Raw genomic sequence first — 24,639 nt, 5'->3', positions numbered from 1 at the left:
ACGCGAAGGCGTGCGTAAATAATCAGAGAGTTAAGGAGAAGAGAAGCCTGACCTGAATCACTTCCGGTGACCTGGTGGGCGAGCCGCCGGACGTGTATCGGAAGGAAGACATCTCGTCGGCCATGCGGTTCCTCGTGCTCTGCCTGCGGCCGCCGCTCCTGCCGCCACCACCGCCTCCTCCATCCCTGTCCTGTGTCGGGCCTTCATTATCGGGACTCTGTGCGACAGGCAGAGAAAATAAAAAGGGGCTGCGTTAGTTCTTTGGCTTCCTCATCCCATACACTCGCTCCTATATATTAATGCACTGCAGCATTAGCAACACATACACGCCACCCACACAAAGTTCTCGCTTAATTCATTTTCGCGCGAGCTTGCGAAACTTGCGCGTGCGCTGTTTGAGGGCTGCACGCGAAAATGCAGCGGTGCTCTGTGTGTGTGTCTGTGGAAAGGGTAGCTCGTAGCTATAGTGCGGCTCTGGCAATTTGCGCGCTCCGCGAGAGACCGGCGCACGCGCGGTAGCAAGCGGGTAAAGAGAAGTCTCCTAGCTGCTGCTGCTGCTATACTGCTGTTATTTTTTGTGGAGTTGAATACGAGCTCGAATTGTTTGTTAGTTGTATAATGCATTATTGTGAGAAAATATAACGTTGCATTTCATTATTGCGGAAAATTCGATTGAAATTGGAACAAAGCTTCGCGTTTGTTATCGTTATAAAGAGTGGATGAGGTCGAGGTAAGTTTGCCAACGGATGAGAGAGGGGCCGGGGGCTCGCTGCAGCAAATATCTTTCAATGCAAATAGCCCTGCGGGCTGTTGGTGATGCGCGCGCACACTCACGCGGGGGAGTATGTGTGTGTGTGTATGTGTATTGAGATATCGACATAGAGCAAACCGCATATAGCGGAGTCTGTACGTCGTTTATTTTCATGCCCCCGGAGTAAATTGAAATACGCGCTTCGAAGGCTTCCGCGCGCGATATCTAAAATAACTCGATATGCGCGAGAAGTGCGAAACAGCTTGACTCCCCCGGCCGTAATGAGCGAGATCTTTTTTAAGCTGGCTGTATAAGTATAATATACTCGAAATAGACGAAAACGAGGTTAGCGGAAAAAGCGCGGTGGACTGATGACTTTTCGAGCTAGGAAATTCGATTTCGTTGAAGCCAATATAGCAGCCAATGCGATTACACACAGGGAATTTCGTTGGGAGTTCTAAAAAAGCGCGCCGAAAATTTTCACTTGGAATCGAACGACGTGAATGCTCCCGCACAAAGAGTATGCACTGAAGTAACCACACTCTCACAACAAACACCAGACGCGCGCGTGACCCGCGGCGAGCGAGACAAAAGCACAAACTGCACCTTCGCCGCGCGTGAGCGAAGGATAAAGAAAAACGCAGAAAGGCGGCGATTAGGCCTGTCCGAGAGAAAACAAGAGGAATCAAGTGCGCGTCTAATTATATATTATACAAAGACGAGCAGAGACACGTACAAAGGTGACGCATTTACGAGCGAAGAGCCGCTGCATCTCTGGCCGCGAGAGGCCGACGACATACTGAGCGCCGGGCGCCAATGACAATTACCGCGCGCGCAAGGGGTAGGTATAGGCTGGAGCGATCTCTCGTCGACGTCGCGCCTCGCGTCCTCTCCTCGACACCCACCCTGCACAGCCACACGGAGTAACTAACTCTCTCTTTCGCTGTATCCACATGCAGTGGCCCGAATCGACGAACGCGCGCGCGCGTCTGTGTGTGCTCAGTACCGCGAGCGATGGACCGTGGCGATGTACTGTCCCGCGCACTGCACACACGCTTTCTTTTGGAGCGCGGGGGTGTGCACGCGAGGTGGGGGAGAGTAGCTCTCTCTCTCTCTCTCTCTCTCTCTCTCTCTCTCTCTCTCTCTCTCTCTCTCTCTCTCTCTGTATGTGTGTGTCTGCAACCTTCGCCAGCAGCAGCGCCAGATTATTGGAGTGTGCCCTCTGCCGAGCATTGATTGGCATGCGCTTCTTTGCTTCGTACAGCGTTTATTATTTTTTTCCGTCTCACTCGCGCTTGCAAGCGAGCGATGCTCGATCGTTCGAACAGCAGTGCCCGACGTGTTTTCCCTTTTCATTGTTCTCCGCGGGCCGCTTTTTTCCTGCGGATGGTTCGTTTGTCTGCGTGCGACTGATTGAATTACATGTACGTTATATAGACACTGTACAGCTGTAGCGCAGCGACATTGACGGTACGCTACAGTGCGCACCGTCAACGGAGTGCGGTTTTGCATTTCGTGGGATATTTTTTTTCTGCAACGTTTTGTTTGCGCACAAGTAGGCATACGGAAAAAGTAATGCACTTTACGTTCGACGAAAGCTAGCGTGCTGGAGCATCCTCGCGTGCTGTGTATACAGGCTCCGAAACTCTCGGCTCTCGAGCGGCTCTCGAGATTGAAGAGAATGACTGTTATAGGTACATACGTAGGCGCGAGCACGAGGATACAACGTTGTTTTCTAAAAATACTTCATATTGATTCCCCGCCGAGACATGAACCACGATTCTCAGATGCTATCTCTCGACGAAACTTTTTTTAGTCGCCGAGAGCTGGCCGTTGATCCGCGATACAGCACTCGCCTCTCGTGTCTTCTGACTTGATACTTGACACTCTGCCATACGATTTAGCGATTGATTTACTTAATATTCGATTGTTGGAATATACGGTTTACGAAAGAACTTTTGGAAATTGAACATACGTCCTCGACTGCTATCTGCGCTGAATCAAAATATATTTATAGAGTGAAACAACTTGTTGAGGAAAGCCCCAACTCGATCGTCACGCCGCTAACTGGAGCAAACTTTGGCATGGCTAGTTCGATGACAAACTCAAAATATCGAAGTATCCTCGTACGTGCTGGTAGGTTTGTATATACAGTAAAGCAAAAACATGACGATCCCAAGAAAACTCATGCGCAACAGAAACAGCAGTATATTCATTGAATAGATAAGACAGCCGAGATAGCATCCCCCCGATAGAAACGCAAAGGGACGTGGCTCGAATAAAAAAGCGGAAGGGAAGGGAAAGAGAAAGATATATATATATATATAGAGAGAAACTCACCAAGTGCACCAAGGACTGGACCAGCAGGCGCACAGGATTTCCAGCGGCTTGAATCGCTTTGACGGCTCGTTCATGCGTACTGTTTCGCAAGTCCACGCCATCCACTTCGATTATCCTGTCTCCAGTCTGGAAATAGCAAACGAAAGCGTCATGATAAGGCGCCAGGAAAAAGTCTCGAAAACTCTTACTCCGATCGGTATCGAGCAAAGCACTTGTGACGTAATACGTATTCAAAATAGAAAAAATGCTTCACGCCCTCGCGAGCTTTATTACTTGTTTCATACAATAACATCTCGCTTTTTAATATTAATAACAAAGCGAAGCTTTTACGATGGAACCGGAGAAAAAACGCATTGCGCAGTACTCTCTCCAAACATTGAAACGCGACGCATCGTGGAATTTTTCATCAAGAGAACCTGGTAGCGCCGGCGAGTTTTAAAAATTCCTCTTACGCGTCGACGGATACGTGAGAGAAATTCATTTACAATGTTTAGAAAGCGACTTGGAGCTCTATGTACACATGATAAGCACAGTACAGTATGCGTAGTGCGCTCATCTCTCGTTCATGCATACATCAAGCCCCTCTGCTTTTAATAATATTTCGTTTCTTTCGTACATTCAGCCGCGCATTTCGTCACGTAATTTCCGAAGCTTACACGCTTCCGGTTCCTTTCAGTGCACGCGAACCTATACATACACACACTTGCGTCAGGATGTTATTACGCATATATGTGCGCGCTCGGCGATCGAGATTGTACCGAATGCGGCTTTTAATCGCGAGTTCGTAATCTGATATGCGTTAATTGCATTTTCGAAATTGGGGAAGTTCAGGGGCGTTATGCAAATTCATTAATCCGGTGGGATAGCGTAGGCTGCTGTACGTGTGGTCGGTAGTACATTAGGTATAAATATACATTGGATCACCAGGGGAGGGGGGTAGTTTTTCGTGTAATTTAGTCGGGCGGAATTGCGGACTGGGCCGATGGCGTGAGGTACATCGAGCGTGAGCAACAACATTCCGAAGGTAACCGCTTGTACTTTGAACATTCAATTCGAGGATTCAAGCTTCCTTTTTCAACTTTCAACGAGAAATCGAACGACCAGCGATTATAATAAGAGTATACATACAGCTAATGATATACAGCAAAAGTAATAATTACCTGCAAGCCGCCTGCTCTTCCGGCTGGACTGTTCGGGATAACGTTTTTGATGAAAATTCCAGATACGTTCTGCGATTTGCTGGAGCCACCGCCTTCTTGCAAGTCGACCTGTAAATTATCGTGCTCATCACTCTCCTGGCGTAACGGCGATGATTGCACGGCCTTAAATTTCACGTAGGAAATGTAAAGCTACGCAATTGAGAAACGAGTTAGCTCCATCGTGCCGTGTAACGTGTGCGAGGAATTTAATTCAAGTCGACTGCATTATAGATGACATTTAAATTCGCCAAATTGATGCAATTGATGCGTCTGCACTCGCGTGAGATAGAGTTTAACCTCGGCCGTATAATGAGTACATTCGAATGCACGATCTCATCGGGACGTATATTCGCTTCTGAAAACTGCAAACAACCATTTCCCGCAGAAAGATCTATTACGCCCGAGAAAGTCGCATATCATCCCCCCATGAATACCCACGAGCCAACCTCACCCCAATAGCAATACGCTTATATAGTTCTGTATTATTCATATGCGCAACTCACCTTGCCTCCGACGATGCTGAGACCAAGGCTAGTCTGCGGCTCCCGGTAGATCTCGACCAGTCTCTCGGGGCCCCAGTGTTTGGCCCAGACGACGTTGCCGTCCTTGTCACGGTGGGTGACCGTCATGTCGATCTTGCCGCCACCCTTCACCAGCACTATCAACGGGGGCGTCTTGCGCTGGGGCGACGAGCTACCCGGCGACGAGCTCTCGATCGACGAGGCCGAGCATTCAACAGCTCTGCAAATCAGAGTACTTTGTTATTTTTTCGAGTACTCGATAAGGAATGTGCGGCGATGCGGGTACGCTCGTTTGCATATACTCGGGAGAAGCTGTGTATATGTAAATGGCAATAAATGATTGATCTACTTTTGATTGGACGAAATGCGAGTTTTGGGTATATGGCAAGCTCGTCCGATCTGCATGTTATGAGCAAACACCGAATTCACGATGATCCGATTGAAATGATAATATTCATGAAAAAATCAAAGTAACCCCTAGGGCTGCATATTGAGGGAAACATCTATTATACATCCGCCGACTCATCACTCTCGAGCAGAGTGCACACATTGACCGATACAGAAGCAGTCGTGATTCTCCAAAAGATTCAAACGCCGGCATCAATATCAATCCGTCCCCGGCAATTACCGCCGGCAATCCCGTAAATCAAGCTATAATACCTTCTGTCCGGCGGCGGCTTGACTTCGGTGTTGAGCGGCTCCCTCCACTGAACCTTGCTCAGCAGAGTCTCTGGCAGCTCGCCAAACTCCTCGAAGTCGCACTGCGTGCACTTGCTGTCCTGTCCGGTCTGTACCTGGGCCTCCCTTCTAGGGCTGGCGTAGCTCGCCGCTCCCCGATAGAAGGGTCCGAACTCTCCGGAGGCCTCGAGTTCCTTGAGCTCGCACTGGCAGGCCTTGGACTCCTGCTCGGTCTGGACCTCGACCTCGCGACGCGGGCTTCCGAAGCGAGCCTCGAGCAGAAACTCTAGACGCTCGCGCGAGTCCGAGGAGGCGTCGTAGAGGTCGTCGACGAGCGAGGCGAGATCTTCGAGCTCGTACTGGGTGGACTTGTGATCGCCCTGGGTCTGGGTCTCGACCTCGCGCTTGGGACTGCCGTACGACGCGCTGAGGAGACTGTGGCTCGACGAGTAGTCGAGGGTCTCGGCTTCGAGCTCCTCGACCGGCGCCGAACTGCTGGGCTCTGCAACGATACGAGGTACGGCTGCTGTTAGGGCTTGGTATACATATAGCCGACCACGAGAATCTGATCACTGCAGGTTCGAGTCTCGGATGCTTCGGTACCGATGAAAAAGTTTCGGGCATCCGTGACCTGACTGCAGAGTCGATACTTTCAGTCGAAAACGAAGTGGAATTATCGAAACCTCTCACCTGTTCCGAGAAGATCCTCGAGAGAGGCTGGGCTTTCGAGGGTCTGCTGCTGATACCTCAACGAGTGCTGACGTCCGATAGCCGCTGGCCTCGGCTGTAGTTTATATCTGGCGAGGACGGCTCCATCTTCGCCTGGAGCCGGTGGCGGCGGCTCCTTCTTGGGTACGAGGGCGTCGCGGACGTTGCGATTCCGAAGTCGCTGGTCTACCGCAGCCGGGGCGACGCGGACGCGACGGTGACGCTGCCGCGAGCGGCCCTCCGAGAACGGCGAGCTGTCGCTCGAGAAGCGACGAAAACCCGAGGATGCCTGATGGAGATCTGTCCAGGTTGCTACATCCTCGTCGCTGTGGATGAAGGAGAAGAGTTTTTATATTATTTAAGAAATTTTGAACGGTTGAAATAAATCTCAAAAATGCCAGAAATCTCAAGTAGATAAGAGCGATGACGGGTCAGGCATCACTGAAAGCGGTCGAGCATATATAGAGAAACACGGAAGAGTAGGTGCGCTCGGATAAAGGGCTTTAAAAATGCACAGAGAGCCGAGTTTAAGCAGCCCTAGTACTGCCATTTTAAGTTGCAATAACGAGGTTAAGACGCGGGAAGTGGAAAAGTCTGACTACCCATTACTTGTGTAAAAATCAGCAAGCGATAATTATTAAACAATTCTACCGCTTTTAACCAGAAAAGAAACGTTTAGCCGAGAATGCATTTTTCTTTTGAATCAAAGTTCATTGTTCGCATAAATATAGCAGCAGCAGCAGCAGTGAACTGCAGTTGAGTCACGAGGAAACCGCTCGCGCTCGTGTATAGGCATCGTTCGTAATCAGGTCGAGCAGTTCCATAATCATTCAATTACACTCGAATTTTTTGTCACAAGTTAATTACGTCAGCGCGCCGACGAAACGTACAATTGTATTGGTCGTTTGGGGCGTATTTGAGACTGACGTACACTCGAAAATCGAAATAGCGTCAATTAAAAAGCGAATATCCGAAACGCAGCAGCGGCGAATTCCTAACTAATGAGCTATGAAAGGTCTGGGAAAGACGGGATTTATTTTGACAAATCGGAAGGGGGGGAACAATGAAAAAATGCCAAGCCAACAACGATCCTCGCCCGAGATGATCATCGCGTCGGTTCTGCAAGGGATAGCATAAGCGCCATATACGTGTACAGCGAGAGCCATCCGGCGAGGCGCGATAAGCGAACGGATGGAAGACTCTCCTATATCTCGGACTATTGGGACGAAGCCGCGCTCGTCTCACTCCCTGCTGGATATCGATCCGAACCTTCTGTTACCGCTATACAGTATACGTGTACGTGCATAGCTGCACACATCAGCGGCAGCAACGGACTTCGCTTCGCGGTTCGATGAGTAAACACCACCAGGAGTCGGGCAAACGTTCGATTCGCGCGCTTCATTTTGCTAATGCAACGGCGGAGCGCTGCAAAAAACGCGGTTACAATTAGCGCGCGCCGAAGAAGAATTTTTCGAGGCGATTGGATGCTTTTCAAATTCCACAAGAGATTTTGGCATGATATCTGTCGGCGGGTTACTTTCGCGTTGAATACTCTCGCTCGAATGAAGTGCGGGAAACATAAATGTGGGCGTGTGGCTCTGTTTGGAAACGCAACATTTGCGTAACGCATCCAAGTTTGAAGCGACGCGAAAACAATTACGGATTGATATCGTCGAAATTCATCAAAGGTTGGGGTGGATTTATTTTGGCTGCGAGTGTTTGTAAATAAATGTTATACGTATATCTGGCGCACTTTGCTGATTTAGCGGTGAATTATAAGGGAGGCAGAAGAGTGCGGTATACTCTTCGTATCGATGATTGACGTAAAGCGATATTAATTACTTCCCGGAAAACATAAATCTCCGCGAGAATCGCATCAAGATCAACGCGTTCGAGAACTAATTTTAATCCCTCGATCGGTTGCATATCCCGGGCTACGGCTTGTCTAACCACATTATAAAACGTGCGCGGCGTAAACTTTAGCCGGAAGCTAGGCAAACATTCGAGCTTCGAGATCCAAACACCTCATCGCTCTTTATAACCTTAAAAAGCTCTCGCCTCTATACGTTCCGACGCCGCATGAAAAACAAAGAAAGAGAGAAGAAAAAAAGATCGGCACGCGCGAAACCTGTGAAATATTTCTTTTGGCCCGCTTCAAGCGTTTCCCCGCGTATACTCCCCCGCTGATCACGCAACAATGACCCCTGCGAGCTCCGAGCTGTTTAGTCTGACGGCTATAAGCCAGTGGCGGGGATGCGAGGCGCATATACACTCAGCACTGCGCACACATGCGCGATGTCGAAATTGTTTACAGTACTGGATACGCACACGGCGAAATTGCGCGAGTCCATTTGGGTCATCCCCGCGGGTCGTTCGATTATTTAGATTCGGCCGAGGCAATATAAGCCGGCATATTGGGCGAATGCCAAATTCAAGAAGCCACTCGCTGGAGACGAGCGAGAGAGTGAGAGATGCATCTATTGCATTAAACATGCCTACGCGAAGACTCCTATGAATTTTTACCCGAAAAAGGGGAGACGATTCGTCAACTCGGCCGAGGGAAAGGCTACTTAGCATTTTATAAGCCCGCCGACCCGAGGGCGCGCGAGCGCGAATAATTGCTTTTCCGGAGGTTTGCCCCGAGTGGTATATCTTATGCTCTTGGGGTGCGACGAGAAGTTTTAATCATTTTTCTTTATTTATCGGCTTTTCCGAGGAGGGATTCGCAGACTCTGATGCGATCCTGATTGGAGGACTCGCATATCGCGTGATCGATGTTTTACATTGCTATAGAGAGTACAGAGATAACGTGCAAAAGTTTCTGTGCAAAAAATATAATTGATTATTGTGCGTATTTATTCGCGGCAGACAAGCTCTTTCGCGCAGCTTATAAACTTCAACGAAACGGCGAATTCTGACGTAGCTCCAAGAAGTTCGCACGTTGTACAGACAAGCACGCGGGTCGTTAAACATTTTAAACGCAGTTCAAGTTTACGGAAGTCGTTACCCTCACATCCATGACAGAAGTTTTAGCCAAACTTTTACGGCTGTTCCGGATATGTAAATCTTGGAACTCTACGCGATTGTACTCGATCTTTTCACGGATAGGTATACGCAAATCTATACATACATGAAACTCTATCAATGCGGGCGAATAAAATTTCGCACGATACGAAGCACCGAAATTCCATTTGTTTAATATCGCTTTTATAGCGATCGTTATACGCCTACGGTATATAGTTTACGTTGCTAATAATATTCCCATTAACTTTATTACGCCGAGCTATACATCGGCGACACCGGAAAACTCCCGCATAGAGCTGTTTGAAAATAATTCTGTGGCGAGAGAAACCATAAAATTTTAACGCTTTCCATGCATTTACAACCCGGCAGATGAATTTCGGCGCGCGCGCGTAATTGCTGTACGAATGTGTCAAAGTCAACGAGTGTCTGCTGTTGTGTAACAGAAGCTTCTTTATCCTATACGCTCGCGAGGAGCTCGTGCACACGTACGCACACGCGCATACGCGAGCCACGAGTGCATAAAACTTTAACAGCCGAACAAAGTCTTCTTTAATTGATCTACTTGATGTGCCGTGCGTTGTATAGCGTCGAATTGACAAGGTCATTCTACATAATACATTATACGTGCGCGCTGCGCTACTTTGGCTTCCTTTTTTCGATTACTCTCCCGAGCGGCGTTACAAGAGGGGAAAAATAAGATTTGCAACTACTTAGGATTTCCCTTCGCATTGCAAATCCAACGCTATACGATACTGCACGTACTATACGAGTTCGGGTAGAAAGAAACAGAAAAATACATCCGCGTTGAAGAAAAAAGAGAAACAAATACGCAGCGCAGGAGCCATTGCTCGATCGATAAATCACGAAATCAATTACGCCGCGCGACACCGATGCGATTGCCCATTGTACACGGAGAAAGCACTATAATCGCGCGCGCGTCTGCAGAACAGCTCGGCAAATCGACGTTGCCGAGTAATTTCCTCACTTATGATTTCCAATAACACAACGGCAACAGCACACAGTCATCGCATCAATCCTCGTTCGAACAGAAATACCGCCTCGTGTTTCGTCAGCAGCGCGCGAAAAAAAGAAAGAAAGTAGCCGATTCGTCACTTGAGAGCTGCGCGCGCGTCGTTTGTAGAGTACTCGGATCACGTTCGCTTCTTTCGTCGGCCGAAATCAACACGTATCGCAACCGCGGCCGCGCAGCGACGCTTTTGTTTATTCATGAAAGCGGCACTTGCTCTTCAAAAAAGATACTTGCTAAATACTCGGTGGTCGCGTTAATACTCAATCTCCGTTTGATGATTGCTCTCCGGCGATTGCGGGCATATCGCATGTGTGCATATATGGACTAGGGAATAATTTGATTCCGTTCTATACCGCAGCTGGAGTACGAGTCATCCACGTGCATTGCAGCAAATTGTACAGCGGTACACATCACTAAAACAAACTCAAATTCCATCAGTAGTGCCGTGTATAGTTCTCGAGTCGCTGCCCGATGCAGCGGCGAATCACATACACACACACAAACACAACGTGCGTACTTCCCTCCACAACTCACCGCTCAGCATATCAGCGTAGTATACGTGTATACGTATATACGTGCTTTCTCTCCGGCCGTCGTCACATTACGATGCGGCGCGCGAATTGCCGAAAATCGCGCTGCGTGTCGCGAGCACGTCGTCGGCCAAGCTCGTCGAAGCTGCTCTCCGTGTGTACTACTGGCGCGACGCGAACATCAGGCGCGCGCCGCCTCTCTCTCTCTCTCTCTCTCTCTCTCTCTCTCTCTCTCTCTCTCTCTCTCTCTCTCTCTCTCTCTCTCTCTGTCTCTCTCGCTCTCCGCCAGTGTGCGTCACTGCAAACTGGCTTACGCTGATCTAATAAACAACGCCCGCCGCCGACTCGCTATATATGCCGCGCGCATGCATACTTGCAGGTGGAGTAAGACGATGCGAGAAGACGTGGAATTACTTGCCGGAGTTTCTGGAAGGATTTGCTGAGGAATCGCGGTATCGCCGGATGTTTACAATTGTATACGAGTCTCGTGCAGATGCTTGCTGCACAAACGCGTGCGCCTGTTTGCTTAATAGGCTGGAGCTTGCGAGACAATCGATCCGCGTTTTTAAAAGCGGAGGATCAATCGTCAAGTTTCATTTCCGCGTCGAATAGATTCGGAATGTTACCTACGAGAATGGCAGTCGCCCGCTCGGACTTTTTAAAAATTCCGCGGGAAAATTTTCAAGCTCTATGCCGCAAAGTCGACTATAATGCAATTAAGCTTAAAGGCTTGCATTGTTGTGTGTTTGTTGACGCCTCCTCCGCTAATGAGGGAGTGTGCATAGCTCCACAATACACTCTTCTTGCAGGCTTTCCGCCTGCATAATAATTTCTGCCTTTCCGCGTAACATTTAAAAGGACTCGTCGGGCGTAATTGAACGTGTTTTGCAGCACCGCTCGGCTGGATTCTCCGCAAACTTCGTTAAACTCGAGTTTCTTGCGGAGCGCAGTAAAGCTCGAGAATCAAGGTTTATTTAACCGAACATCAAAGAAAAAACCTTGCAAATACGCAAAAGAGATGAAGTTGCTAAATTGCCGGTGTGCATTGTTGTCATTTTCACGACTGCAGTCCACGATGGTATAATCAGCTAATGCTCAGGATAATGCGAGTGTTAATCTTTCCGGAACAACCGGCGTAGCTTTTAAGCTCTTTTCTTGCGAAGAAACAGCGACAACTAGAGCGTGAACAGCCACTAGAAAAAAAAAGTTCTCGCAAAAATTACGCTCGCTCTTCGCGCTTTTTGAACCGTAGATAGCGAATAATTTGCATTTTAACGGAATACATCTATTTACGACATGTCTATTGCGTCGTATCAACAAAATCGGAGCCGAGGAGAACGAGGAAAACGTTTTGTTTACGCGAGACATTAGGGCTTCGCGTAATAATTACCCTACCCTTCGAAGCCCTTCGCTCGAATTGAATGTCACAAGATACCGAATGTAGGTCACATTGAAACTGCGGAGGTATACACGGAATCGTGGCCCCTCTAGGATTTTTCTTCCCCGTGCACGTGCCTATCCGAAAAATTAAGGAAGTAAAGATTGAGCGTAAAGAAGAACGTAAATACATTTAGCTAATAGCTAATAAAACAACGTCAACGCAAAAATGCCGACCGCGCGCAAAAGTAATTCCGCTCACTCCGAGCGTGTAAAGTCCAGCCGCCCGTGTACAGTCAGAAAAAGCTCTGCAAGCTTCTCCCGGAAAGAAAAGCACACGCCGCTACTCGTGCAGCGCATTAGCACGGCGTATTTCTCATATATCGGGTGATGCGCGCAATGTAGCCCCCATATCCAATCTCGTGTAACGTATCTGATCGTCGAACTGCGTCGCACGTATTTTCCCTCCCCGCATCAGCTCAAAGCTAATCCCTCGGAGAGTCGTCGCAAGGCCATCGCGCCCGCCCCTTGTACATGCAGATATCCGACCGACTCTCTCCCTCTCGATATTCCTGTATACAAGAGCTGGATATATACACACAAACAAACACACATCCGCATTACTCGCCGATAGTCTTCCATGTGACCGGACTCGCCGTCGGATTTAGGTTGGATTATGCGCGTGACTTTAGAAACCCCGAGCGGTATTTAATTGCCGCGAGGAATGTAGGTCGCGGCAGCGCTCGCCGTCGTGTAGGCGCGAGACGCGCCGAGAGAGTCTTATATAGGTATACACGCTGCATACCTGCCGTACACTGACCGAGCGACTTCTAATACATGTCGCGCGGCGCGAAGTTTTCCGAATACAGCTGAGACGCAACGATGCTGCAGCGCAAGCTCTCCCTAATAAATCTCCTTAGTCGTCGGTGCCCCCCCCCCTCTCTCTCTCTCTCTCTCTCTCTCTCTCCCTCTCTGGGCTCTGGGCTTTTTTGACGCCGAAGATGTATTCTATACCTATACACACTGCACCGCGCGATCGATATGGAAGTTGAGCTGAGGCGCCTCCCTCGCTTGGCCTCCTTATATTCTTTCGGCCTTAATGGCGTTCTCTCGTATTTATTAAACGAGTAAATATTTAGCCCGACCGGACGGCTAAAGTAGCGACGAGACACGCTGATTAAGCGTCTTTCCTTCTCTTTTGGCCGATGCCCCAAAGCACTTATCCTTCCTTTTACGCGCGCGCCTCCGCTATACTCGACACGAGATGACGCTTTGAGAACGTCTCAGCAAGAGTGTCAAAGGTGCCAAGGGCTAATAACTCCAGCACTCTGAATAAAATTACGCTTTGCGAGAAGAAAGAGAAGGAAGAGCAAGAACCGTCGGAATTAGCTCGAGAAATCATAGCGCGCCCGTTCGCAGCATCGTGCCCTTACTCCCATACTCTCTTCTGCCTTTTTCCGCATCTCTTTCGCCCCGAACCCGCTAACAAGCTTAGAAAAGTAAACAAGCCACGCGATTTGGTTTAGTAGCGTGGAAGCCATTTGTAAACGAAGTCGCTCGTGCTCACGCAAATGACTGGTTCATTGGCCTGTATTTTCCCGCGACGCGGTGGCTCTCTTTTTTCCCCGTCTCTTAAATAGGGCTAATTGAACGTATTGAAGTCAGGTTGCGACGTGACGCGCGGTTATTGAATTTCAATTTATAGACGCGCCTCGACGCGCGCGTTCCCTCGACGATTTCGACGAGTTCTCGCACAGCGCGGGGGAACGCGACGATCGACGTTTGCTGGCGAGATTCGCCGACACTCACCTCTTCCACCGCTTGTCGCGGCCCCTTTCCGGCTCCTTCGTCGCGCTGACGTCGGCGATCATCACGGCCTTCCGCATGACCGTCTCCTCGAGCATCGCCGGCGTGAGCTCGTCCTCGGGAGCGCAGATCGAGAGATCAGTCTGGGAGTGCCTGAGCGAGGGCGGATCGTCGTCGCCTCCCACGTGGAACTTGACCTCGGGCATGGCCCTGTAAGCACTATCGCTGCTGACTCGGCTGAGCTTGCGCTTGGGCCGGTGCGTCGGCGTGCCGAGGAGCTCCTCGTCGAAGACCAGCCGCTGCTGCTGGCTCTCGTCGGCCGTCAGCCTCGACAGGTCCATCAGGATCTCCGGCTTGATGTTCCTCTCGGAGATCTTGTTGTCGTCGCTGCGCCCGGCCGTTATCGCGTTCTCCGAGGCGCTAGGCTTCAAGCTGGCCGCTGCCACTGAGAGCTGCAGCCGCGCGGCGTCCGCGCTCAGCCTCGGAGTCGCGGAGCCCACTGTCGGTTCTTCCGGCTTCGCGGTGCTTTCCTGAGAGAAAAATTGGCAGTTATTACAGAGGTGCTTTACGAGCTCGGCATAACGGCCGGTTTGTTTTCTCGAGGAGATAAAAATTTTGCGCTGTTGATATAACTGGCGAAAATGGATCCAGAAGGTTTCGCTTCGTGCCAACGAGTACTTTTGGGTCGGTCTATTTTTTTTTCTCTCGAATCGGCGGGGCAAAAATTGCTATGCATACGTACTCTCGAGGCTATACTGTCGGCGAACTCTTCGGCAGTGAGAATTTTGGCGGTGACCTGCTGCACCCGGTGCAGCTCGGCGTAGGGGCTCATCAGCTCGTCCATGTCGATGGAGTCGAAGCTCTCGATGCGGATCTCCTCCTCGACCGAGCTGATGCGCACGGTTTTCTTCGTCGGCTCGGCCGCCGCCGCGGCTTGATCCTGCAACGCGAAGATCATAGAGAGAATGCGCATTTTTCCTAGAATTCGTTCTCTGTTTAGTGTTTGGCGCTGTTCGTTTTCCCGCGCGCGCGACCTCTGCATGCGTACGTTGGGATTCCTAACCTCGAACAGCGGAAATCGAGAGCACTGAAAAGAACGCGCGTCTAAAGACGTAAGTAAGGGCGACTTCCGCGGTACTGGCAGCGAGCTCACCTGCGGCGCATCCTTGACGACAGACTCGGCGGGATCCTCTCGTCTCCTCCTCAGCGAACTGCGCTTTCTCGTGGCCACCTCCTCGGTCGTCTCGGGCAACAAGAGATCTTTGGCCGCCGCCGCCGCCGCCGCCGCGTCCATCGCAGCGCCCTCTCGAGCATCTTCGAAGACAAGTCGACTCTCGATTGGCAGAGCCACTGCCCCCTCGTCTTCGGCGTCGAGGAACTCATCGTCCTGCTGCTGCTGCTCGTCGAGGAAGCGGTTGACGCGGTCGATGCTCTCCTGCTGGCGCATTGTGCGTCGACGGGCCGTCGCCGACTCCGAGTCCTGGACGAGCGAGTGCGGCGAGTCGTCCTCTTTCCTCTTGCTGCGCGGCAGCAGTTCCTCGAAGCCGAGCAGCGCGTTGTCCGTCGCCGGTGGAGGCTCGCCATCTTCCGGACCGGCGGTGATCGCCTTCTGCTCTGCGCCGTCGCTCGTGCCTGGAACATCGTATACTATATATCTTATACTTATGCTGCTTATGTTGGTGACGTATAAAAAAGAAACTTTTTTCTATTCAAATACAACGCGAGCGGTCCGTCATCGGCGTAGAACTGCCATCACGTCCAGCGTCGATAATTCAAGCGTGCGGCGTAAAATAGCGATGCTCAGAGCGAGGACAGGTTCGCGACGATGCTAGCTCAGCCAGCGCGAGGATTGTTCCGCGCGCTCGTATAATACTGATATAATGCAGAGGGAGAGCCGGATTGCGCCCTCCAACACGCTCAAAGAGCTGCATATCAGTGCCCTAGCGCGTACACGCCGCAAAGTAGATGAATAGCTTATTCACGCGGTCGAACAATCGCGTCCGCGGTGTGCTCTCTGTTATACAGCTGATGTGGCCTACTATTATGCCGCGGTTAATCGTCGTCGCATATTGTCCCCGATTTGATTGTATATTGATTGTAAATGTCTATATTACAGGACAAATAGCAAATAGTAATAGCGGAAGACCTCACCTGATCGGGACGAGAGGAAATCGTTGAGATCGGCTCCTTGCTCGGTGTCTTCGCTGTCCGGCAGGCTTTTACTTCGCCTGACTATGCAGATCGGAGTCAGGCGCTGCGTCACGGGTACATGGGCAAAAGGACAAAAAGATATTCTCCACTTTAATCCAGCCGACTATATACTCAGCTCATTCTCTCTTACTCGCTCTTTCGCTCTATATAGGTACGCAGTGCACACAATAACGCAGTAGTAAGGTATAGGCACAGCTACAACGCCTGGCGCTCTATATAATACGTATAAAACTAGCGGCTGCTTCCTGCGCTTTCTTTCCGCACTTTCGCTCTCTTCGAGATAGTGCGGCGAGCCGCAGAGCAGCGGTCTAGGTGTCTGTGCAGTAAGTATTATACAGAGGCAGAAAGCGTTGATTCACGCGCGCGCGTGCGGTCGCGGCCCTTTGGACACGGCCGTGATGATAAGCCGAAGTGAAAAAAAAGAGTAAACATAGGCGTTCCGTTTCGATTCACTGATCTCGGAGTAAACATCAGACGCGAGATTTCCTTTAGGGGAAAAAGCTCGTCCAATTATTCGCACGGAGAGTATAGGGACGCGCATAAGCAGAAGGAGAATATCGACGAATGAGACCTCACTCGGAAGGACGTCATAGTTATGGGAAATTGAATAAAGCGGCAGCCGCCTACTCGGTTTGATTCGTATGAGTGACGAGAGAAAGGTTGACTTTGTTGCCTTGCGCCCCGCCGTGTCGGCTTTTTCCGCACGTCGGAAAGGATGTTACCGTGATTACGAGGCATTGCGCGCAGTTTGCCCTTTATTCGATTTCCATACAGCCACGCTTACGGCGGCGATTATTTTACGATATTCTGCAAAATCGCGAAATTCATTTGTCCTCATAATTGTAGGTTCGCTTCTTTTAGAATTTTATTGTCACTAATGTAAACTTTATTTGGGCGTTGTGTTAAAAATGCATTTTTATTCTGTATCGTGTCATATAGCTTGACCCAGTTATCACAGTTGCGTAAAATTGTCCGCATCAGCTGTATTTTCACAAAAAATAAAACGACCGCAAAAACGACCGTCTTTTAAAATTCGAATGTCCAACCTTTGCTCTCGTGATACGGGTGACGGATTTCCAAGCCGAAAATATGATGTGTGTGTGTGTGCGTGTGTGTGTGTGTGTACGATGTACATAATATATATACATATCCGTGGTCGGCTTTAATTGAAATGTGGGTACGGATTTTCAGAGCCTGACAGGAGAGCAAATAAAAATGTACGAGTGTGCATCTGTGTGCATTTTATGTATAAACGCGATGCGCAGATGCAGCTGATGTATGGAACCAAAACTTTTTTGAACTGTAACTACTGTGGAGCTTTGTAACAGTTTGACGTTTCTTTTCACCGTTGTGGGTGTCCATTTTTTCGTTCGTGCTCTGGTTGACTGCTTCGTATGAATATTGTAAGAAATTTTTTATTTTTTTCAAAGTGTCGCACGTTTTATTCATACACATTTTTCAAACTAGAGGTCGACCAAGCGGAACAAAATCAACGAGAAAAAATAACGTGATCCAGGCAAAAGAGCGTTTTTCATTAGGCAACGAAATAAATTCGTCCAATCGAATACGTCCGCAGCGAAATCGGCGCAGAAAGAGAGAGAGAGAGAGAGAGAGAGAGAGAGAGAGAGAGAGAGAGAGAGAGAGAGCGCGCAGCAGCTCTCGCGCGTTCTGAATGACGAACGGCTCGTTTGGCGAATTTCAATTGACGCACATCGCGCTCGAGTCACGCCGGTCACGCGGCCTTTTGTGCGCTCTCCGGCCGCGCCGACGTATACAATGCCGCTCGTTACGCGGCCGCAGAGCATTTCGCCGGCCCATCACCTCTCTACTCGTCTTTGTCTCTCTATATCTCCCTCTCTCTCTTCCTCTATATGTCTGTGCCATTTGTTTTCCGCTGCAGTTCTGTCCTTCGGATTAGAAATTGTTTTCTCCCATCGCCTGACCCGATGCGCACGGAAACGTTATATTCCGGTTCAAAAAATGTTTGACGGATCAATTTTTCATTGTTGCGTTGGCCTATGGCTATTGTTTTCTCTTTGCTCTGGTCTATACAATACTCTTGTCGTGGGAAAATTTCGGCAGTTGTGATTATTGAGTTTTTTCTGTGATTACGCTCATTATCGCTCATTATTATATACGTATAGTGTGCTATCTGTATTGCATCATTAATACTCTCTACATCTTAGAGTCGTGTCATTTACATTAAAACTAACAGCTCTTACATGTATCGTATAAAAATAATGAGAAGAAAGTGAACAATCCGTGATAGGTTGCATGACATTCGAACAGAGAAAAAAAGAGGAACAAAAGATAGTTATATCGGTATGAGAGACTATTGTCAGTGCGCATATACAAACATGCTAGTGATTGAAATTTTTTAAAAAAATAATAAATATGCTATAAAGTATGATTGGAAAAAATGTATTTAAAGTAAATATACTAGAATTTTTTAATTATTGTCGAAAGCTCAAACAAAAAATGTTTTGTAAGCGGTAAAAAAGGTAAGTTTATATATCAAACAATTTTTACATATGTGGCAATGGGGAGTGAAAGTAAGTGAACGTGTACTTACCGATCGATACCCGATCAGATAGTTATATTAGTCGGGGATTTCTTTTAAACTCAGAGTGCACAATTTTTGTAACAGACATGTATAATTTGTTCGGTTGTCTCGGCCGCGGGCGCGCAAACATGTAAAACGCTTTTGTCTCTTATTATAAGTATTATTTAAATATATACGGAGTCTCGCTTGGTTCGAGAACTGTTGTTTCTTTATACCAAAACAGTTGAAAAAATAAAAAGTATATATATATATATATCGCAGGAGGATCGTTGGGGCACATTAAGCAATATATACCATGTTGATATGTACAATGATTTCCGTCTTTATTAACGTGACTTATATTTATATGATCGTAGTACTGGTAAAACTGACACCATAAGAACATATTGCGTTTATTTGGTCATAGTGGTTGTAATCAAGTTTGATTATCCTTCCGCGATCCGTCTCTGGCGTTTACAAGTTGTTCTGAAAAGCAAGAGAATTCCAAAGTTAGGACCGCCATGTCAAACAAGCGAAGTCAGATTTATTCTGATATCTTTTGTTTAGTTTTTGTTTCATTCATCATTTATTTGTTATGTTTATCTAATAGTCCAGAGAAAGAGAAGAGACTCAAAAGCACAGAGATATAATATAATAATGTTCATGATATGAGCTTTTCTTAATCTTTGCATCGACCATTTGTTGGATTTAGTAGATCTGCTTTTATCAATGCACTAGTGACTAATTAATTAATTAATTAATTAATTGAGTAATAATTATAACAATAATAATAATCGTAAAAATAAAAAATTAGAGAAAAAGTTTGTAGGAGGATGAGGCAGCGGGAAACTCTTAAGTTCCAAGGGAGCGCGCACCCCAAAGCTTGTTATAAATATATATGTTTAAACTATCTACTAGATTATTCAAAGTACATAGACACACGTAAGTATATAATGCTAAAGAGAAGCGGAGGCGTAGAGTTTTAGAGCTTCAGCCGAATTAGAGTGATAGTGAGGTACAGACAGAATGCATACGTTAGTTTCAATGCAGTGGTTGCTTGCTGTATATTAATATAAGTATATATATATATATTAAAAATTTAGGAATAATGCAGATATTTGTCATATAATAGTGTTGGTCAAGAGCGTATCGAAGGAAATGAAAACATTGACGATAATTCATTTCATATTTAATACGTGTTCGATATTAAAAAACATACTCTGGTCGGAAAAAGTAGACAACAATTTTGTGAAAATGACTCTTCGTTTAATTCAACCGCTGTTGTTAGTGACGGCTATAAAATAATCAATATTACAAGCCACAATTCTTTCAATTATTACCAACTGCAGTGCACTGAAATGAGTGTTTCAATCTTTGCGTATGTTAAATGTATAAGGCATTCAGTTGTAAAAAAATTGAAGAAAGTGTGAATATTATATAAAAACTTTTTTCTCCGCGTTGAGTATGTCATTTATTCGATGGGTAATCAATCTCGAAAATTAGTCGATCAAATTCAATCGCGCACAGAGTAATGAGGTTCTATAATTTTAAGTGCCGTTGTGATGCTCTTTAGAACTGTTCGAGGCTAATTGTCTCAATTATTTGGTATGTCGTTATATGCGAGTGACAATTACGTTTCTAATACAAAGCATCTGGATAAAAGCTTGCACGGAATATAATACATATAATTATCTTCGTAAATTTATACACTGATTCTATTATAAAGCCGTACTTCAGTGTAAGATTTCTTCTATATATTTGAAGCGGCTACATTAAATTACGCTGATGTATCGGATTCGGTTCAAACGCGATGAAGTGCTATCGCCAACGTGTGACTGTCTACAAGCGCAATAATAATGAAATCAATACGTAATCAGCAGCAAATATCAACTCTATAGACAACTTTTTCACTGTTCAATTGGAACAACTACCATTCTATTGTTTGACAAATGTTAACTAATGGATTCTTTTATGCGATAGGACTTTTAATATAGTTCTCATGTTTATAAAGTGTGTTATTTAAGTTTTTTTTTAATTGTCTGTCATTATGGCGACATTGTTTAGAGCGACTATATGATCACTAACATCGTATCTATATGAGTTTCGTTTATTTTTCTCTAGAGTTCACTACTTTATTAATAATACCTACCTCTAAGGTACTCACTGAAAGAATCGCGCGTTATCATCGTTCGCACTTCCTTCTCTCTTGTAAATAATTGCATCACTATGTTTTAACAAAGCATTTTTATACATCGCTACCTAATACAATTTTCGTTTTCTCTTTTAATCGCAGAAATGAACTAGCTTTCGTACAGTTCGAAGGGGGGAGTAAAAAGCTTCTTACTCGTCGCAAAGAATAATGCAATTCAATTCGCAGTCGAAAGTTAGGTATACACAGTGTTCCACTCCCACGCGAAATCTTTTATCAGTCGCAACTCAAGCAAAACTCTCGGAGGCCGTAAAAACGCACTTTTTTCAGCAAACTTCGTATAAGTACAAACACGGGACGGGACGGGAGAATGAAGCGGGTGCGCGAGTAAAAGCCGTTTTCCCATTTGCCGCAAAGAAAGAGACGATATCTGTGTGTGTGTCTTGCCTTTTGTACATCGCTCGCGGGCGAAACTCGACTCGCACTTTCAAGTGTCTATTATCGATTCGGTGCGCGCAGGCAATATATGTCGTATCTTTCGCCCCCGACTCTCAGTCCCATTCGCTTGTATCTCTCCCTCTTTTTCTCTCTCTTTTTCTCCAACTCTCTCTCTCTCTCTTTCTGTTCCTCGAGGATCCTCGAGACGTAGAAAATGGGTCGAAAGCGACTCTCGATATTCGGTTAATATATATTCGTCAAGCGTCGGAGGGGGTATACCTTCTTATTACTCTTGCGCTAATTTAATGAGTCCCGTGCTCAGGGATGTGCACGGGACTCATTAAATTGTTTATTCTCATACTCGTGCGCTTGCGAAGAATTTATTCGCCTTTTTTGTGCGGCGTCGGCACTTTTTATTTGGAACGGCTTTATATGCTCGATTTACGATGTAGAGATACGTCAAACGTTACAAAGGTTATCTGATGGAAAAAAAGTAGTTTTTTTTGTGTGAATTAATTGCTAGGAACTAAAAGTGCGACCGCACGAACGAATCATTGAATAATTTTATGTTTGAAAGCAACGCTTTCTTTGGTTGATTAAAAATAAACGGTATATGTATGATTCGTAAAAAGATTCAAATAAAATAAAAGGTCAAAGGATTGCTGCATCTGCGGGATGATTATTAGTCTAATGGTATACGGTGCAGTTTCAATAGCGCTTCACTCTAATTGTATAATTCTAGCGAGATACGTGGCTGTACTCATTTATGTATACCTATTTATACTCGCAGACAAGAAGCAGATACATGGATGTATACACATAACGGCCTACTAATCCAATGGCTCTGGCGCATTAAGGAGATTCGGAATTACGTTCGTTAAACGATCGATTTGTCGAGCCTACATTGATTACGGTAATGCCTACAGTACGACTAGAGTAAGAAAACTTCGAGAGAAGAAAAAAGGCGGAACGTTACGCAAGAATTTGTGTGTGTACATATGTACTCGACGAGGCGGACTCGGGGGCCTTCATCGCAGTTGCGTAAAGCGCAGAAAAGACCTCTGGAAAAAACGAAATCGTGCTTCAGCCATAATATATGTTTACACGTTGATATATACTTTGATCTTTTAATGTATATAAATAACAAAAGCATGGACCGTAAATTTTCGCGTATACGTCACAAATATAATATTATAGGCATTCGACGCTTTATCCTTAAGTGGTTCCCGCTGCTCAGACTTCCTCTGCTTCACGATTAAAAATAGAGTTGAAAAATGTAGCGGACCTTCCTTAACGCTAGTTAAAAACTTAAAGTAAGAAATTAAATGTTACATGCCTTTACTTCAAAGAACCAAGCCTAATAATAAAGGCTTTTCCTTTTAGGTAAAACTTTTATCTTTTAACATTTTCTCTTTGGCATCACTATACCGAAGGAAAGTTATTCAGCAAGAAGGGTTTTGGAGGATGGTGGATTACGATGTGTTCAGGGCAAATGATTTTTGGCAGAGAACGCAAAACATAAAGTGTTGCAAAAGCATTACATAGAAGGAACATGCATTGAATCCGATTGTGTCAGCATATAGCGTATTCTATTCTAGATTCGTTCGGATTCATCACATGATCCGTGTACAGTGTAGTGAGCGTGTGAATAGGAGGTACATTGATGAAAATGAAGGTTCTGAATAAACAAAAGAAAATAACGTGTGCGACAACCTATTTATTGTTTTGTGAAAAATACAAATTGCAATGGCATTTTTTCGGTGCTTCCATCAAAAAACGCAACTGATTGTGTCGCATTGCTTTTCGATCTGCTTTAGGAAATCGCTGCGAATGTACATATGTAATTCTACTTCTCTTAGCGGAGGCACGTATTAAGTGCCTCTGAATTAGATTAAGAAGTGGTAACAGTCATGTAAACAATCTTGAGATTGATTTTATTTATCAAGATTTTTATTAAAAAATACCGTCAATTTTCAAAGCTCTCAAGCCATTTTTCTACAAAATTATGCATCTCATTGGTTTAACAATGTTAAAGATATACTATTCTACGATTGATAAATAACAATTTCAATAAATGAAGGCTTGATAAAATGTAAACGTTGGCGACAATTATGACAACAACAGATTTTAAAATCTAAAAATCGATTTAATAGTTAAAATTCTCAAGTCTTTATCTGCAACATGCACAAGCGGAAGAATATCATGTGCTACATCGAACGATAAAAAGCACACTCTGAAAACAACGATCAGCTGTTTATCGAAGCATGCGTTTCTGTAAAAACTAAAGACACTCAAAAAGTAAATTCATTATTAGACTGTTAACACAAATAATATAAGCACATGGGAAAAAGTATATAAAATATCGATTCTGCAGGGTGTGATTTGTACAAATAAAAATAAATGTGATCTGACTGATGACAGTGTATCTACAAATATGAAACCTTTCTTCCTGAATTTCTTTAAAATTAACATATTAATATTACGACTGAAATATATCAAACATGGACAAGATGTATTTTAAATATTTACTAGTTGTTCAAAAGTACTTAGTTTTTATACTGATTTCTGATACAACTTTATGAAAAAACTCCTTGAAAATCTGGTATATATACTATAAAAATTATACATTCATATTTATACAATTGAAAAAAAATTGCATAAAGTAATTTTAATATGCATAGATAACAAACTTTTGATTGGCAGTTTTAATCAACAACTCTTTCATGACTACCAAGCTAAGATAAATTTAAGATCAAGTATAGAGCTTGATATAATAGAATGGCAAATGGTTTTTTCTTGGGAAAACCACTAATATTTTTAAATATAACTTTGATTCTACGATATGATCTTAAGTTAAATAAAATGAGTTATTTATCAGTAATCAGTACTTCTGCCATTATCTTTGATATAATATTCACTTACAAAACTGCACTTGTTAAGTATAGTAATACTGACATATCTTTATATAATTCTGTATGCTTCAAGTTTCTTAAATTCTCTACCAAGGATAGCATGCAGTAAAACTTTCAAATAGTTGAAATGGTGATTGAGTAAAGTTTAAATCTTTATCCTTAAATAAGAATAAGAATAATTTAATATGTAACTTACTCACGAATTATCATGTAAGATTTTCAATGCAAGCTATCCAAGTTGTATTAGATAAGTTGATTCGAATATTTCTTTTAATTACTTTAAATAAATTTTAACTTTAGGAAAAATTCAAGATACTGTAGATGGCATTAAAAGAAACTATAACACTGAATATAATAGTCAAGTTATTCGCGAGTTACAATGAACCAAACAACATCAAAAGTTTAAAGAAATTGTTTAAAAAC

The 24,639-nt window shown here is 45.5% G+C and overlaps 1 protein-coding gene across 7 annotated transcripts in view; it reads right to left on the bottom strand.

Annotated features, from left to right (window-relative positions):
- Positions 1-24,639, bottom strand: part of LOC100114281 (multiple PDZ domain protein) — an 83,950-nt gene that overhangs the window by 8,791 nt on the left and 50,520 nt on the right. For all 7 annotated transcript variants that reach the window (XM_031929715.1, XM_031929717.2, XM_031929716.2 and 4 more), the window contains 10 exons: positions 16,116-16,218; positions 15,118-15,596; positions 14,707-14,904; positions 13,968-14,494; positions 6,180-6,523; positions 5,472-5,991; positions 4,794-5,031; positions 4,252-4,359; positions 3,092-3,217; positions 53-217 (listed from right to left, as the gene is read on the bottom strand). In XM_031929715.1, the coding sequence (XP_031785575.1) occupies positions 53-217; positions 3,092-3,217; positions 4,252-4,359; positions 4,794-5,031; positions 5,472-5,991; positions 6,180-6,523; positions 13,968-14,494; positions 14,707-14,904; positions 15,118-15,596; positions 16,116-16,218 (2,808 nt within the window). The remainder of the gene's footprint in view (positions 1-52; positions 218-3,091; positions 3,218-4,251; positions 4,360-4,793; positions 5,032-5,471; positions 5,992-6,179; positions 6,524-13,967; positions 14,495-14,706; positions 14,905-15,117; positions 15,597-16,115; positions 16,219-24,639) is intronic.

Source organism: Nasonia vitripennis, chromosome 4, assembly GCF_009193385.2.
Source record: "Nasonia vitripennis strain AsymCx chromosome 4, Nvit_psr_1.1, whole genome shotgun sequence".
In the NCBI taxonomy this organism is placed as follows: domain Eukaryota; kingdom Metazoa; phylum Arthropoda; class Insecta; order Hymenoptera; family Pteromalidae; genus Nasonia; species Nasonia vitripennis.
This window is presented reverse-complemented; position numbering and strand designations above follow the sequence as displayed.